At 35.5% G+C, this 16544-nt stretch overlaps 1 protein-coding gene across 2 annotated transcripts in view; it reads left to right on the top strand.

Annotated features, from left to right (window-relative positions):
- The first annotated feature begins 8651 nt into the window (after window positions 1-8651).
- The window catches only part of Pdgfd (platelet derived growth factor D), a 231448-nt gene continuing 223555 nt past the window's right edge, over window positions 8652-16544 (top strand). For both annotated transcript variants that reach the window (XM_071616654.1, XM_027930449.2), the window contains exon 1: window positions 8652-9148. In XM_071616654.1, the coding sequence (XP_071472755.1) occupies window positions 9025-9148 (124 nt within the window). In that variant the 5' untranslated portion in view covers window positions 8652-9024. The remainder of the gene's footprint in view (window positions 9149-16544) is intronic.

Raw genomic sequence — 16544 nt, 5'->3', positions numbered from 1 at the left:
CTGCAAATTTTAATTCCCAGGATTTTTTTTTATTCTACTGGAGATCTCAAATGATATGAAACATGTCATGAGTTGCCACTTGGCCAATAGCATTTGAGAACAATAAATTTTAAGAATTATCTTTATTTTAGACTTATCGTGAGGGAAAAAATATGGTATATAACTGGTGATATATGATATACTATTTGTCAAAGATACTTGAGCAGTATTTGTTTTGCCTATCCAGGACAATAATTTCTGTACAAAAAGTTTATTTTTACATGTATCCTACAGAGTCATGTATTTTAGTGTTTCAATATTCTTTCCTAGTTACCTTTCCAGTAGTCATCTTAAATACAGGTTAGTTTTATTAGTGTCCATCCCCAGATATTCATTGTAGATTCAGTTTAAAGAAGAGTTCAAGTGGGGCTTCTTTCTAGTTGACCATTTCTGAAGCTGATGTTTCATATAATGTAGAAATGATGACTAAGCAAAGTTAACAAGATTCTTTAATACAATTTTCTCATTTTATGTAATATATTGATTACATTGTGATTTTTCAACAATGAAAAATTATAAAACGTTTCTGAAAATTATTAGACTACAGAAACTTTAACATAATATAAGCTTGTGTTTTGAAGAATACCCTTTGGGGTAGGATTCTTTTAGTTGATATATTCTTTTGTACTTTGTTCATTTTGCTAAGTGGCACTCTAAATTTCTGGAAATCTGGGGTTAAATATGACTTTAATACAGATAATTCCCTACTTATTATCCAACACTATCAAAGGAAATAGTCCTGATAAAAATGAAGTGGATGGAGTCTGATTTAAGCACAATTTTGCTTGCCTTCTATTGTTCAGTGTGGTTGCACATCTCTATCACATATATTTGCATGTTGTGAACTATTGATCTAAACCATGAGCAAATGATAGAATTTGGGGGTAAATATTGTTCTCTGGTAAATATTGTTCTCTGGGGTAAATGTTGTATAGGCTAAATGTTATTTCATCCATAACCTTACTACAAGCTTTGAATATAACAATGGAAGCATGTATAAGACAAACATGTAAATATTATTAGTGAACAAGAACAAAATAAATATCCAGTTCTCACAGCGTCTCTGGCACCTGGGGGCAAGTCTGAGACTGCCGAGGTTTTCAACCAGCACCTTGCATGACAGGTTCACTCTCAGTGGGACATAGTGACATCCTGGCACTAGTACTAGTTAGCCTTGTAATTGTGTCAGCTGACAACTATGAAGGTGGGGTATGTAAGTCCAGGAAAGCTCTGGTCTGACTTTTCTCTACACCATTGGTAACTAATTGGTGGCTTTGCTGCATTCTTTTACCTCATTCATTCAAGAGTAGGGGACTAATCAAAATTTTCTACCAATCATATATAGTAAATCATTCATTTCTGTTATTGCTATATAAATTAACACAAATCGTTTGTGTATATTTGGATAAAGATACACTAGACTTTATGCACTCAACTTTTAGAGTCTTAATCTCTAACAGTTATTTTTTTTTTCAAAAATTTTAAATGGTAGCTAACATATAGATATACATACATCTATATCACAAAGTTAATATCCCAATGTTTTTAAACTAAATTTCCATATCAGCAATTCAAAACTCTGCCATAGTAAATAAAATATAACCAATATAATTGAAACATTTTTATGATAATTTAGCATGATGAAAAAAATATTTCAATAAACAAATTCTATAAATATCCATGAGTCCAAAAGAGATATGTAAAATATATAAGGTTGTTTATAAGCTTTATAAAACCAGGTTATCATGTTGAATTTTTTTCTTCTTATACATTATCAACAAATCTTCCCTCCACCTCAATTTACTATTCAATGGAAAAATCAGATATTTGAGTTGGTTAAATTATATAAAAAGTAACCAAGTTGACTCTGAATGAAAGCTTAAAAATTTCATACATAGTAAAGTATATAGATTTTCCAAAATAATCATTCTTTAGAACACCAACTTTGGCTGTGCAGAGACTGTGCCTCAGTTTTACTATAATTCTTTATTATAAATGCTGAATAAATTACTTTTGAAACAACATTTAAAAAGTCATACCAGACATTATTGGCCTCAATGTTTTCATATTTTCTGTACTAAAATCTTTTATGTTTATTTTTGGCTTTAAAAATGGAGCCAACCATTTTCCCAAGCTTGTTAAAATTAATATTGTGTCAGAAAAACAATTATATCAACTTTAATGCATTGGGGAAAAACATGATGTGTAGTCATAGCACAATTCAAGATGTTGGCCAGTTTAAGAAGAAAATGATTTTGCATAGTTTTCATTATCCATATTAGATCATCCTGTATTTGCCTGAAGTAATTAAGAACACTACTGTTCTTTTATGGGCTAGACAACACTTTCAATAACTAAAATGCTTGAAAAGGATCTGAAAGAGAACACTTTCAAATTCCCAGCTGCACTGTATGATAGGATTGCTGTTCAAAAACTAAATTATCTTAGGGAGATATGACTATAGAATCACAAAAGTCCTAGAATGAAAGAAAACTTCTATGTCCTTTAAAAATTCTACCTCAGTGAAGGAACTTTATTTTCAAGTCTCTCACTATTTATGAAGTTCCCATTTTAATGCTTTTAGTAGCTCAAAGAAATCTTCCATCTTCAAATACAATTCATTGCAATAAACAGCTCCAGTCAGGTTTTTTTTCTTTTTTATTAAAGAGTGTATTAACCCGTGGACCTCCTTGCTGGACAAGAGAGAGCCTACACAGTTGACTTCCAGAGAATTAAGCAAAGGCCAAATGTTTTCTTTGATATGAGGATGCTGACTCATAATGGCAATGGAGGGAGGACATGGGAGGAATGGAGGAACTTTAGATAGGGCAAAGGGGAGGGAGGGGAAGCGAGGGGGCAAGGGGATAGGAATGATGGTGGAATGAGTTAGACATCATTACCCTAAGTACATGTATGAAGACACGAATTTTCACAAAGTATGTGAAAATACTTTTGTACAATCAGTGACTTGAAAAATTGTGCTCTATATGTGTAATATAAAATGAATTCCATTCTGCCATCATGTGTAACAAACTAGAATAAATAAATAATTTAATTTAAAAAGTTTTTTTTAAAAGAGTGTATTAATTGGAATGTACCTCCTGTAAATCCCAGCCATTAGATCTATATGCATTATAGAGGATGGGAGCTTGTTTACTCTGCCATGTGATGGATCTTCACAACCTTCAAGTATTTAACATGACTTTTCTGTCTCTCTGCATCTGTCATCACTACCTCCAATTCCTCTATGTCCACCCATCTCAAGCTTTTTATCTTCATCATTCTTAAAATATGGTTTATACTCACATAATTCTCTGTTCTTGTGGTTTCCTCAGCATGCATATTAGATTTTCCATATCCAGTGACATTCCATATATATGTCACTGAGACAGATGTTAAAGATAAATGTTTTGGGAACTTTAGTTGAAGGAATTAAAAGATTTTTTTTTACATCCATGGCCTTGAAATAGCCTACTTCTTCTCTATAGTTCCCCACATTCTTTCTTTGCCACATTTTAATTGTTTCCTATTTTGTCTAGTCCATTCTTGAGGCTGCATCTCATTGATTATTTAACACGAAGTCAATAAGTTTGCATATATTTTCAAACTTCCTGAGAGCTATAGAGCTTCCCTCCAGACTCCTAAATGGCCAAGAAATGGTTTGAACCACAGGCCTCTGCTGAAACATAAAGCTCACAATTATAAAATGTGTGTTATGACCTTTCAAAGATACGAAATTGAATTACACTTTAGAGTTGCTTGAAACATTTTTTAATTAATCAGTATATGATTACTAAAAAATACTCATAGGATTATCCTGATGTGACTAGTCAATATTGTCTAGCATAATCTAAGCAGTTTCCCTTTTTAAGGAAGTTTAAAAATTTCAAATGAGGGACAATTCTAGTCTTAGGAAACAAAAGTAAAAAATCAAAGAATCAGGGCCATTATCTAATGATGTACAGTGGGTGGGGAGAGGGAAGCTAAAAAGGAGAGGCACTGGGGTCTGAACTAGAACATGACCTACTCCATGCTTTTATTATTATATCACAAAGGAATCTACTGTGATGTATAACTAAGAAGAACCAATAAAAATATCGAATGATGTAATTTATTTCTACCACAAGTTAGGTTTTTAAAGGTGCACTATACTATTGATTTTGTATAGCACTTTTAATACTTCTTTCTCCTCCACAATGCAATTTGTTTTCTTTTAAAGACTAATTGCAAAGAAGGTAGTTAGAAAAGATAACCAAGATTTTATAACACAAAGGATAGATCCACTCTCAAACTATTAGGGGCAATTATGTGAGTGGTGAATTCATATTGGAAGAGTTAGAGAAAAGAGAATCAGTAATTAAATATTACCAATTCAGTCTTAAATATTGACTTGCTAATAAATTCAGTGTGGGCTCAACTGAAAAGGAGAATAAATGTGTAATGTAAAATTCCAAGGGACATAAATATAAGAAAAGTTTTTCTTTATTGAATTAAAATTCTTACTCAAGGAACTGAACCTGTAAAGATCTCAATATCAATTTCTTGCTTAAAAAAATGGCAAGGTAAGAAAGAACTTGAAATGTGAAAGCAACTGGATAGCATCCAGTCTTATAAAGATAAAAGTGCAGAATTCTAAAGAAGACTGGCAGACATCCCAGATCAATTAAGGAAGAAATCCTGCAGAATAGGCAACATATTCATCTTTGAAACCTTAAATTTAGATAATGCTGCTCAAGAATGGGTAAATGGAGATGAAAAATATACCGAGGTAAAGAAGAAAATATAGGTTTAGGGTTCTTCTACATGATAAATAACTCAATGACTCATTTGATTAAGTTATATCAGTAGTTCATTCAATGCAGTAAAGGAACAGACTACCTGGTTGACTGATGGGACCAACTACTTGTCAATGGTCAAGCTGATAGTTTTGACCACAACCAATTTCAAATGATTATATCTGGAAGATATTGTTTAACATGTGTCAGTGCTATAGCTTGGTGAACTGTATTTGACATTACTATGTAGATTTCCAAACAATATGTGGGGCTGTATACCAACAATGCCTATAGATAAAGTATAAGTACGTGGGATGAATTGGAAATCAACCAGCCTTATGACTAGTTGACATGACTATGGTTTTCCTCAAGTTAGGACCAGAGATAGGACTAGGTCTGCATTTGAATATGTAAAGCAGAAGGAAACATCCCTACCAATTGCCTTGAATTATTATGTGCCATTGAAATTAAGGTTTTTAAACACCCATACCTAATAAGAAGAAAATAGTTCCATGGCCTATTAAAGAAAAGCAGTACTAAAGTGGGGGCTCCCTGGTCAATGATTAAAGAATATTTAAATTAATGCTGCTTGGGGAAAAGTTGCATGAATCAATACATTTTAGCACCCCTAAAGCCTTAATTTTGAAGTAAATTTCTCCATTTTTATGCACAGAAAAATGTAATCAATGCTTTTAAGAATAGTAAACTTATTTCACTATTAATAATAATGGGAATAAGGGAATAAAGGTGGTAAATGTGACAAAGGAGTCAGTTAAGAAAAGAAAAGAACTTAATATAGGATAAGTGTAATTGTAAAGAAAAAATCATGGAATGGGTGATAATAAATGTATGCTATTTGTTGATAAAACAATACAATAATGTATTTTGCAGATACTTCATATAAAACACTTCACAATGATGTCAATATTTTAGGTATTTCAAGTCATTTGAAACTATTCAGATTTTACCATAATTGTCATTTTATGAATATTTCATTTCATTCTTTGGCATCCTGAATATTCATACATTATCTTATTTTTAATTTCAAAAATAAGCTAAATTTAATCCAGTTCTCCTGAGCCAAATCATTGATCAAAATCATTTCATTAATTGTTTTAAAGCATCAAAGCCAATTTTGTCTTTTTTCTAAATTTACATCATAATTTTAATAAACTATGTCAAATAATTATCCATTTTAAATTAAAAAAATGGTTTAAAGTATCTTTGGACCTGATAAAGCTATACATGTAGCACATAGTGAAGGCACAATTTTTTAAATAAAATACTGAGAATTCTAAAATAGTTCTTTAAAATAATCCAGTGCAATATTCTTATTTTGTAGGGAAATATTGAAGTTCCATGAAAGTTTGGTATTGAACAAGCTCGGTAGCCTTGAGGCAGATCAGAAATTAGGATGTCCTGTTATAGTACTTTGGTTTTCTGAGATCTAGAGAGAAAAGGATGAACAACAAAGGAATATCTGCTTTGAATAAAATAGGCTTCAAAAAACTGACAACTATTGTCAAGAGAGCGATCCTGTATGAGTTGCTAGTTAAGAATGGTTGAAGTTTAATTTAAAAAAAAAATAAGAATAACACCAGTCGAACCACTTCCAGAGATGAAAAGACTTTGAAAAGTTCACACCACCTTTCATTCCTTTTCTATTGTGGCTTTTGTAAGTAGTGAAAAATCCAAGAAGATTTGAAAATGGAGTGGAAAATACCATTCGTGGGTTCAATTCATTTAAGGAAAAGAGTACATGATAAAAATAGTGTCACATTCTGGCCTACCCTTTTATTGAATCTTTACTGTTAGAGTATTTGTTTGGGACAAATGCCATTATACCTGGATCTATTAAAAGTTACTCTTTTAAATTTTTCTGAATAATAGATGTACTTTTTATTATATGAATATCATTGAACAATGGCTTCATATACACTAGTTAATTTGCATTCATTGGAATAGTAATAAATATTTATAAGTCAATTTTCATTGTATTGATTCATGTTCTTTTCACCTATAATCATTTAAAATGTAGTGGTTAATTTAATGTTTGGTAAATTAGCTTGACATAGATGTGAAAAATAAATTGAAGCAATCGTATTGCTTATCTTTGAAACAGATCTTTCACACTCTCAAATAATTTTATTAAAAAATCCTATTTACTTTTACTTTCTATGGTTTCCTCTGATTCATTAGACTCTAAATTCCATGGGATTAGGAACCTTGTCTCTCTTGTTCATTATTTCATCCTCAAGATGCTTACAGAGTAGGAAAAAGAAAAATGTTAATGCTTAATTTATACTTGTTGAATGAATGAATGATTAAATGCAAACACAGATTCTATGCCTCTCTCCTCATTGCCTCTTCCAGGAGTTGATTATATTTAGAAACAGATTACTTTACAGTGGATTTCAAACTTTTTGATCATACCCCCAATAGAATTATCTTCTGTATTAGCCTCTGTGTGTGTGCACCTGCACAAGTATACAACAAAATATTCATGAAACCATATTATGATCTTCAAAAAACCTAGTCTTTATATTTCTAAGCTCTTGAATCCATCCTATTTAGTTAAAAATAATGCAGGTATTGAAATTTATTTCATGACCCACAAACCTGCATTTTGCAAAAACACTGTTTTAGGTCATAATGCCAATAGTGGTGAATCATGTTAATGTTTGGGTACCTTGAAGGAACACATGTATCCTAGGTGGTTTTGGATAGCTAATTACTTGTCAAGTCTATAATTTGCTGACCTTCTTAACCTATGCAGCAGCATCTAATTCCCTATAGATGGTTATCACTTATTTCCTATACCCTAGACTCTTGGGAGCTGGAAGGCCTACAAGAGGTTGGAAATTTTGTCTTCTAGATGTCATTGGTGAGAAGTTGAGAAATTATGTAAATTTAGATTTGGATTCAACTGCAAACAAAACAATATATTAAAACTCTGTCATATAATTTCCCCCACAATCATACAAACTAAGATTGCTGTCCTTATTTTGTAAGTAAAATGACTTAAGTCTCAAGAGGTGAAGTGATTTGTTCTGATGACACAACTTATAAACAGTCTTGACTCACTCATTTTCTACACACAATGCTTTTCCTAGGGAGACAGGATGCATAGTGCAGAAGTTCCTTGAAATAAAGGCAGCTCCTCTGCAGTGCTGAGTTTCCAGGCACCCACAAAAAGGAGGATCCCCAAGGCCTGAATGGCCCCTACCTCCCCCCACCTCTTCCTAAGGGACTATGAAGGCAAAGGAACCTTATGTTCTCATGCAATTTCTTCACTCTGCCCAGTCTATCATTGATCCACCCTGTCCTCTAAGCCCTTCTACTGTGCAGGGGACAGGAAAGCACCTTTAGCAACTTGTTGTTGCACTTATACACTTTACCACCTGAGTCCATCCCAACTACATCTCTGTGAAATGAGAAGGGCAGGCTGTTTATTCCCCTGAGAAACTACCCTTGACTCAACTAAGATCACAGCAACTGGGATCCAAAGTAAATAAAGCTCAGAATCAGCTCATTTTGCCTTGCACTTTTCCATTGTACTTATAGTAAAATGTTGACTCAATACAATCTGATTTTGGTTACAGTAAAAAACAAAACAAAACAACAACAACAACAACAACAACAAAAAAAAAACACTCCAAACTCCAATCATTCTTCCCAAATCCCACCATCACCAAGGCTAGAACTGTGGCCACCTTGTTCCCTGCACCCTTTTTGGTCCGACAAACATAAAGCCCAGGATGGCAAAGAGTCCTGTTCCACTGTCAAACTGGGCATGCTCAGTGGCAGTGCAGGTTTGGCCCAGGGAGCCTGGGTGCTCGCGCCGCCGCTTTGAGCTGTGTGCGCGCAGCTCAGGGGGCGCTGCCACCCGGGCCGGGCCGGACACGGCGCCGCCTGCCCCCTGCAGCTTGTGCTGCTGCTGCCGGCCACAGGAGGGGGCGAACAAACGTCAACCTGTTGTTTGTCCAGTCACCCTTTATCAACTCTCAGCACCACAAGGAAGTGCGGCACCCACACGCGCTCAGAAAGTTCAGCCTGCAGGAAGTTTAGGGAGAGCTCGGCGATTAGCTCAGCGGGCCGGGCCAGCGCTGGGGAGCGCAGGCGGCGAGAGCGCAGGGAGGCGCGGCGTCCGTCCCGAGCAGAACCCGGTTTTTGTCTTGGAGCGAAGCTGTCCCGAAGTCGCTAATCCCAAATGCACCGGCTCATCTTCCTCTACACCCTGGCCTGCGCAAACTTCTGCAGCTATCGGGACACTTATGCAACTCCGCAAAGCGCATCCATCAAAGCTTTGCGCAACGCCAACCTGAGGCGAGATGGTAAGGGGCTCATTTTATTTACTTATTTTTAATTAAAACAGTCACGTTTGATGTCATTGTTCTTTCTATCCACCTCCCCAAATCCTTCACATGAATTTGGACTGAATGCATTGTTTGGCTACGGAGTTGTTCTGCTTGTCTGTAGTCCCTTCAGCCCCTCCTTCCAGAATGGGGCTGACGGGTGTGGGACGCCAGCAGGAGGGCATAGTATGGATCAGGTGGCTCATCTTGCTGCACCCTAGAAAAGTCATTTTGGTGTCCAGAAGTCTGACACCAGGATGCTGTGCCTCATCCTGGAGTTGGAGAAAGTTGCAGACTACGCCACCCCTTGGTGAGGCTCTTAACCTTTTGGACTCATAACTAGCAAAGACCAGGCATTTGTGATAGGTGGAGTCAAGAGTGACCTTCTCTGGGTGATTTTTTAACTTAATTATGCATGTATTTTTAGTGCGTTTCAGTACTGCAATTTTATCTGGAGCAAGGTGACAATTTATTTATATATTAGTTATTTATTAGGAGAAGTTCAATGTTGCCCCTTCCAGACCCTTAAGTGACTTTCCCTTGGAACTTATGTCTGGCTCAGAAAAGCAGTCTAGGAGATAGGGTTTCTGGGGCTTCCTCTGTCACCACAGGGGGACCTGGCTTCTGCTGTTAGTGCTCTTGTGTGGGAGGCTTTCAAACTATTTGGAAGGAGAAAACTCCTGAAGCAGCTTTCCTAAGCAAGGTCTCAAAACAGGCTTATTTGTTTTCCTTTGCTCTGGAGGACACCTGGGTCATTGGGTCTCAGAGACTCTAACTTCAGATTATTTACTTTCTGGAGCTTCCACGGACAATCTGAAGTTGGTTTATTCTTCAATTCCCAGCTGTAGCTAATGTTCCGGTTATCTGCAGCTGTTTCTGGTATGCACCTAGATAGACCCTCAGGTTTTGAGGTTTTGTTTTCCCCTGATTCAGTATCATCTCTCCTGCTTTCTTCAAGTTCTAACACACCCCCCAGGAAGATTACCAGCCTAATCTTATAGCATCCCTGTTTGAGCTGGTGACATTTGACTGTCTTACTTGTAAATTCATATTAATTATTTTATACCCATATCACTTTCATTCTTGGTGTGTCCTTATTTTGGACTTCACTGAAAGACTTTTGGACTTTGAAGGGAAAATATAAACTTTACTGTATTTCTGATAACAACTAGACTGTGGATTTCAGTATGTTCAAGTCATTTGAAATGGTAAGCTATGTTGTGGGGGAAGCCCCAGTCACCTTACTTCATTACAGTGTTTCATATGAAATATTCCAGCAGTGCATTTTTAATAATCTGCTATCTTAGATAAAGCACAAAAGTTTCTTAGTAAAATTAAAAAACAATTTAGGCCCAAGACCAAGATGTTATAGTTTTACTCTTTAAGGTTTCCACTAGAGACATATCTTCTCCTACTTGATTTTTTAAGTTTGCTCATGTTTGTACTTTATATGCCCTTTTAACTGCATAGAGTAAAATGCCACTTATGATTTGCATGACTTCATAGCCAAAATTTTGTAATCCTTAGCCTCCCAAGTATCAGTTACAAGAAGTCAAGGACAGAAAATGAAAAGTATGTAACCATTTTCCATTAACCCAAGATTCTGTCTAAAACCAAGTTATGTAGCTGCAGCTCAGAATTTTTTAAAAATTATTTTTTGGGGTAGGGAATACTCTTATTTTAGTTTTTATTGCTAAAACTCCATATGTCTAATCTATTTGGTAAATATTTTGTTCTAGCAAATTTTTAAAAACTACCATGGGTTTTTAATTTCTTTATAGTGTAGCCAGGTCTATTTAACAGTTACTCACACAGTTTAACAGTACACACACACACACACACACTTTAATTAGCTCAGATTGCTAAATATTTTCCTCCATATCAGTTTCATCTTATAAACAATGCTGTGAAGGAAGAAAAGCTAGACACATAAAATCATTTTATAGGGAGTAAAAATATTAACACTCTAATGAGGTTTTAGTTAAATTTTCAAATGGCAGCTTTTTCTTAAGTGCATATGATTCCCCTAAGGGGGTGAGATTGGGCTTTAGGGGTGAAAACTCTTAGCTATTACAATGATTTCTGTTCCTCTAAGGGGCTACAATATAAAAACAGATATAGAGTATATCAGTGGTGTTAACATTTCATGGGGAAGGAAGGCGAATAGAAAAAAAAATGTTCAAAAAGACTGATGGAGGTTGGTAATGGTCAAGAAAAGGTTGAAAAACACTGTTGGAGAATTTTGGTGAGAGAGTAAAATTAAAGAATCTTTGAAGAGGTCTAGACGTCATCTAGAAAATTCTAATGGCAATATTCGAGCTGTCAGAAAGTAATAACTTGTTAAATTGACTCCAAGCTTTCTCAGCTTGCTTTCTCAAATCTTCTTCATAGCCCATTGAAGAACACAATATTCTTTTTATTTTGGATATAAAATTAAGGTAGGATGTAAACTTCAGGGAGATGTAGATAAGGAATATATTTAGGAAAAAATATAAAAACATAAGTTTCAAATATTAATGTAGGGCCTTTAGGAAATCTAGCCCTTAGATTAAAATGCATAGGATATCACAAGAAAAAAATAAATTGGCCATGATCCTTGAGAGGGATGGTAGAAAACATCACCTGATGATAGAACTATCTTCACATGTGAATGTCATCCATTTGTTCCTGCCAGGCTGAATAGGTGCTGCCTCCAGTTGCAGTCAAGAAAGGAACAACAAGAGCAGATGTCCTATAAGAAGGGCATCAGGTGTATTGCATTCTGTCTGGCTTGATACAGAAACTCACATGTGATCTATTGTGCCTAAGAGGTCCCGATAACTGGGATAGCTAAGAAATGATATGCAAATATGTAGTGCTAGGGTTGTAAATGATAGTCTTTCTCAGCCATTATAGGAGACTGGCTGGCTGGCTCTCATCTTCTGGCTTCTGGAAATCTCCATCATAATCTATTCTTGTTCTAAAGAGACATCACCAGAGCCCTTCCATTTGCAGAATGATTATAAGTGCCCCTGTGGAGAAGTGTGGTTGAATTTGGTTCATCTTTCTAGGAGGAAATGAGGCTGTATGCTAAAACATAATAATTAGTGGTATTAATTGAGTGTTTATTCTTATATCAGAGTTTTTATTGTTCTTGCTCAGACCAATTTATGAACACAGAGAAAAAAATCCCAATTTAACCATAGCACTCTTGTTTTAGTGCCTATACAGTCCGTGCCTTTGTGATAATAACTGGTCACAAGTATGTATTGCTCAGAGTGTGTATCAAGAAGTGTAAAGTAGCAATTAACTGACACTTACTTACTTAAAAATCTAACTTTCTGCCTATGGATTTAAGAATATACTTTATTGACCTTTTGTTGATTTCTGAAAGTAAGGTGTTGCTGGTAAGCAGTGATGGATTTAGTTCCGCTTAGTAAATATACCAGAACTTGAATTGTTTATTACATTATCATTAGCTAATGATAGGCTTGCAGTTTTAGTAATTGTGCTTAGATTTTAAAGTAGTCAAGCTTGTTTTTTAAATGCGGCTTTCTATTGTCATGGATGGAAGTATACTAACTTTGGTGCATAGAGATTAAACCAGGTGTGGTGGTGCATGCCTGTAATCCTAGTGACTTGGGAGGCTGAGTTGGGAGGATGCTAGCCTCAACAACTTAGACCCTGTCTCAAAATAAAAACTAAAAGAGCTGAGCTGAGGATGAGGCTCAGTAGTTAAGTGTCTCTGGGTTCAGTCCCTGATACCAATTTAAAAAACAAACAAACTAGAGTTTAAGGAAAGGCAACAAAACAGAGGAAAATATAAACAAATTATTTTTAAGTGTTTGAAAACTAAGAATCAGATTAGTGTTTAAATTCTCTGCTCTTCTGAATTTATAATTTCTTTTATGTACTTTAAATATAAATACTTTAAATACTCTAATAGTATTTAAGACTCCCAATCTTATGAAGCATAGTGGAGATTACATATTTTAAATTCAACAACTTTGAATTGACACCAGGGGTAATAATATTTAATTAAGATTCTTTTAAAGAGTACAGTTTAGCCAGGTGTTTGGATGCCATGCAAGTGGAGGGTGCCAGTAATGGCATTATGAAGTCCCTGAATGTCAGTGGGTTTTTCTACAGGATTTTCCCTTTCAGTGAATAAGAGTAAAACTGTATTGTTTCAGAACAATAGAGTCAAACAATGGAGCAGAGCTCACAGGGCCATCCACCTTTTCTGACCGGCAAGAAACATAAGCATGCTGTCTCTGTCACACAAGACTGTGAGCATATTTGGTCTCAAACCCCCATCATTCTGAGTCTGGAAGGTTATGCCCTTGAGAGCTGAGTCATAATGCAAATCATCTTCCTTTTGGAACTTACTCTTGAATTCTCTTTTTTGAAATGATCTCATTAGTGTGAAAAGCTAGTTCCTGAATACCTTAATAAAAGCCTTCCTTTTATTAAGATAGGAAAGTCTTTTAGGTGAACCAGAGGTAGGATGTTTCTAACTCATCTATGCCATGACATTTGGGTATTGCACTGATCTTTCTCAAGGGAACAAGATGGTTTTAGAGTAGAATTGAGTTAGTAGCTAAGTTGCCTATCCTCTTTCAAAGTTATCTCTTTTCAAGTGATTCTTGACTTAATCTGACTATTTTCCAAAGACAAAAGGTAAACAAATAGTTTTTTTATCCTGCACTCTGCTGCTAAGTCCTGCTGTCACTGTTATTTATTTATTCGATGGTTATTTCTTGCTTCTGTCATATCTGCCATGTCTTATCCTAGATGTTCAGTTGTTTAGCACAATATGAATGAAGCATACATGATTCCTGCCATCCTGAAATCTGCAATCTAGTGAACAATATGGACAAATAACTAGTCAGTTCCAAGTGTTGCTCTTTCTGATGTATTCTGAAGAGGGCCAAGTGCCTTAGAGGTCCCTGCAAGGGGACCTCAGAACACATTAGCTTCAGATTTTCTACCGCTTCTTCAACAGTACAATTCCACATATATCTCCATACTTTTGATTTACATACTGTCTTCGAGTTCATCATAAGATTTTTGTTTGAAAAATGTATTTCACACTTAGAGTGTAAAAGCACTATATAGTGTGATAGGTGCTTTTGTGGGGGAAGTGCATTCAGTCACAAGAATCTACAAGGAGCATTTAATGCAGTCAGAAGAGACTGAGAAAGACTTTCTGGAGAAAGAAGCACTTCAACATAGGCATGAAGGATGAATGGAGTTCAGAAGGCAGGAGCCCTGAGGAATGCATGTGGAGTTTCCTTGTGGAGAGAACATTTGCCAAGATATGGAAGTGAAAAATTCAAATAAGCAAGTGTGCACTAGTGAAAATCCTGGGAAGTAATGTGAGGGAGTTTGGCCAGAGTGCTAAGTGCAATGGGAAGTCATTGAAGGATTTAATTGGGACATGCATGGCCCCTTCTGTGTTTGAAAGCAGTGACAGTGTTCCTGAGGAGTAGCCAGGCCAGCTGTAATGAAGACTGGTCTCCCTGCATACCCACTGTGAACAGCTACACACACTGGAATATTTCATTTGAAGTATGGTAGTAGAAGACATGAATGTCTTTCCTAGTCCCAAATCTCCAAAACTTAGTGGCCTATGCCTTATGACATTCCTGGTGTTCCTTACCCAAGATGCCTCTCTGGAGATCAGCACAGCAGATGTTATTTTTTTAACACTATTTGAGGTCAATAAAGTAAGGTAAAGGGTGCAAGTGACCTGCCTAATGTTTGTCAGTGTGTTACTGCAAATATATACACTTCAGAATTAGTGTAATTTAAAAGGGACCGTGTTCACATTAACTTTTGTATGAAGGACAGTTTCAGCAAGAATCTACAGGCGTAATAGATGATAAAAAGAAAAGAATCCAACAAAAATGCTGCAGCAAAATGTTCTGTATCCCCATACAGTATTTCAGGACCAAATGTAAGTCATAAATAAAGGAGTAAACCTTTGGGACCAACAGTGCACAGGTGGACGTGCGGGAAGAAATATTTTCTTCTGAGAATTTTTTTTCCAAGGCAAGAATGAAGCATGCTTTGTTTCTCACAAGCACTGATGATGCATATAGTAATATATCTCTTCCCTATCTTCACCTTGGTGTTCTGACATCTGTATATTTAATATTGAGAGATTAATGCTGTGCATTTTTGTGATTTGTGGAGTTTTTGTATAATTGCAAGGTAGGAAAGTCTTTGGAAGCACCATAATACAGGTACTTGAACTGCCTTTCATCATGAGGAGTGGTTTTTCCTCAGATTTCTTTAAACTTGAGCACATTTTTATGGAGTGTGCTTATGAGGTTGAATAGTTTTAAAGGTAATGCATTGTCTTAAAAGCAAATCAAACATGATTTGAAACCTCATATATTAGAATTCTTTTTAAAGAAAGTTTATTTTAATGTTTATCTTTATTTAACAAAAATTATGTATATTTGTGTATTTATGGAGTATAACATGTTTGAAATATGTAGGGTGGAATGGCTATCAAGCTAATTAGCATATATGAATTAGCTCATCCTTTTTATGTGTGTGGAGAGAATGCTTAAAGTCTATTCTTGTGGCAGTTTTCAGGGATATATTTCATTGTTATTAACTGTAGTCATCATGTTATCTATACTAATATTCTTGTTTTTTAAAATTTGAAATCCAGCATGGTTTCTCTGGGCAGAAGGACCTTAGGGACAGTGGCTGGTATGGGTTATGAGTGAGGGTTAAACGTTTTGTGTTGGTTCTGTGCAAGTCTTTTCAGACCCAAAGGGAGAAGATCCTAACAAGTTCTGCAACTTGTGAAAGATTAAATAAGCCACATGGCAGCCACCCGGTTTATGGAATTTAGCTATTCAGTAACCTTAGTTATAGAAAACAAAATTGATTGAACCAATAAATAGTCAGCAAATTCACTTATAAGTTAAAAGCAGTGGTAACTGTGTATAAATGAGTTCATAGGTTCATGGAGTGGATACTAAATGACCATTTTTCTTCACTTTCTGTATAATTATGTCATATTTGTTTACATGGTTTCCATATCCACATAGAATGGGAGTGTGATATTAGAAGAAGGATGAGGACTGGTTCTAGTTATTCACACTACTAGCATTGAACAGTGACAGCCAGTGATTTTCCTGCCTCCTCTTATGTTTCCAGGCCTTGGAAAGTTTTCATGAGACCTAAGCAAGCACAGCTGGCTTAGGTTTCTAATTGAATTAAGTGAAAATAGTTCCAACCTATTTCCATATGTCAATAGGAAATTACTATATTACAACCCAGTGAAGTAGTTGATTTTTAAAATGATGTCTTTGAGCCAGAAAGGAAAGTTCACATTATATGACTGATAGATTTACCAGGTTCAGATGGTATAGTG

The sequence above is a fragment of the Marmota flaviventris genome, chromosome 9 (genome assembly GCF_047511675.1).
Source record: "Marmota flaviventris isolate mMarFla1 chromosome 9, mMarFla1.hap1, whole genome shotgun sequence".
NCBI lineage: Eukaryota > Metazoa > Chordata > Mammalia > Rodentia > Sciuridae > Marmota > Marmota flaviventris.
Note: the sequence above shows the minus strand (reverse complement) of the source record. Positions and strands in the feature narration are given on the sequence as shown.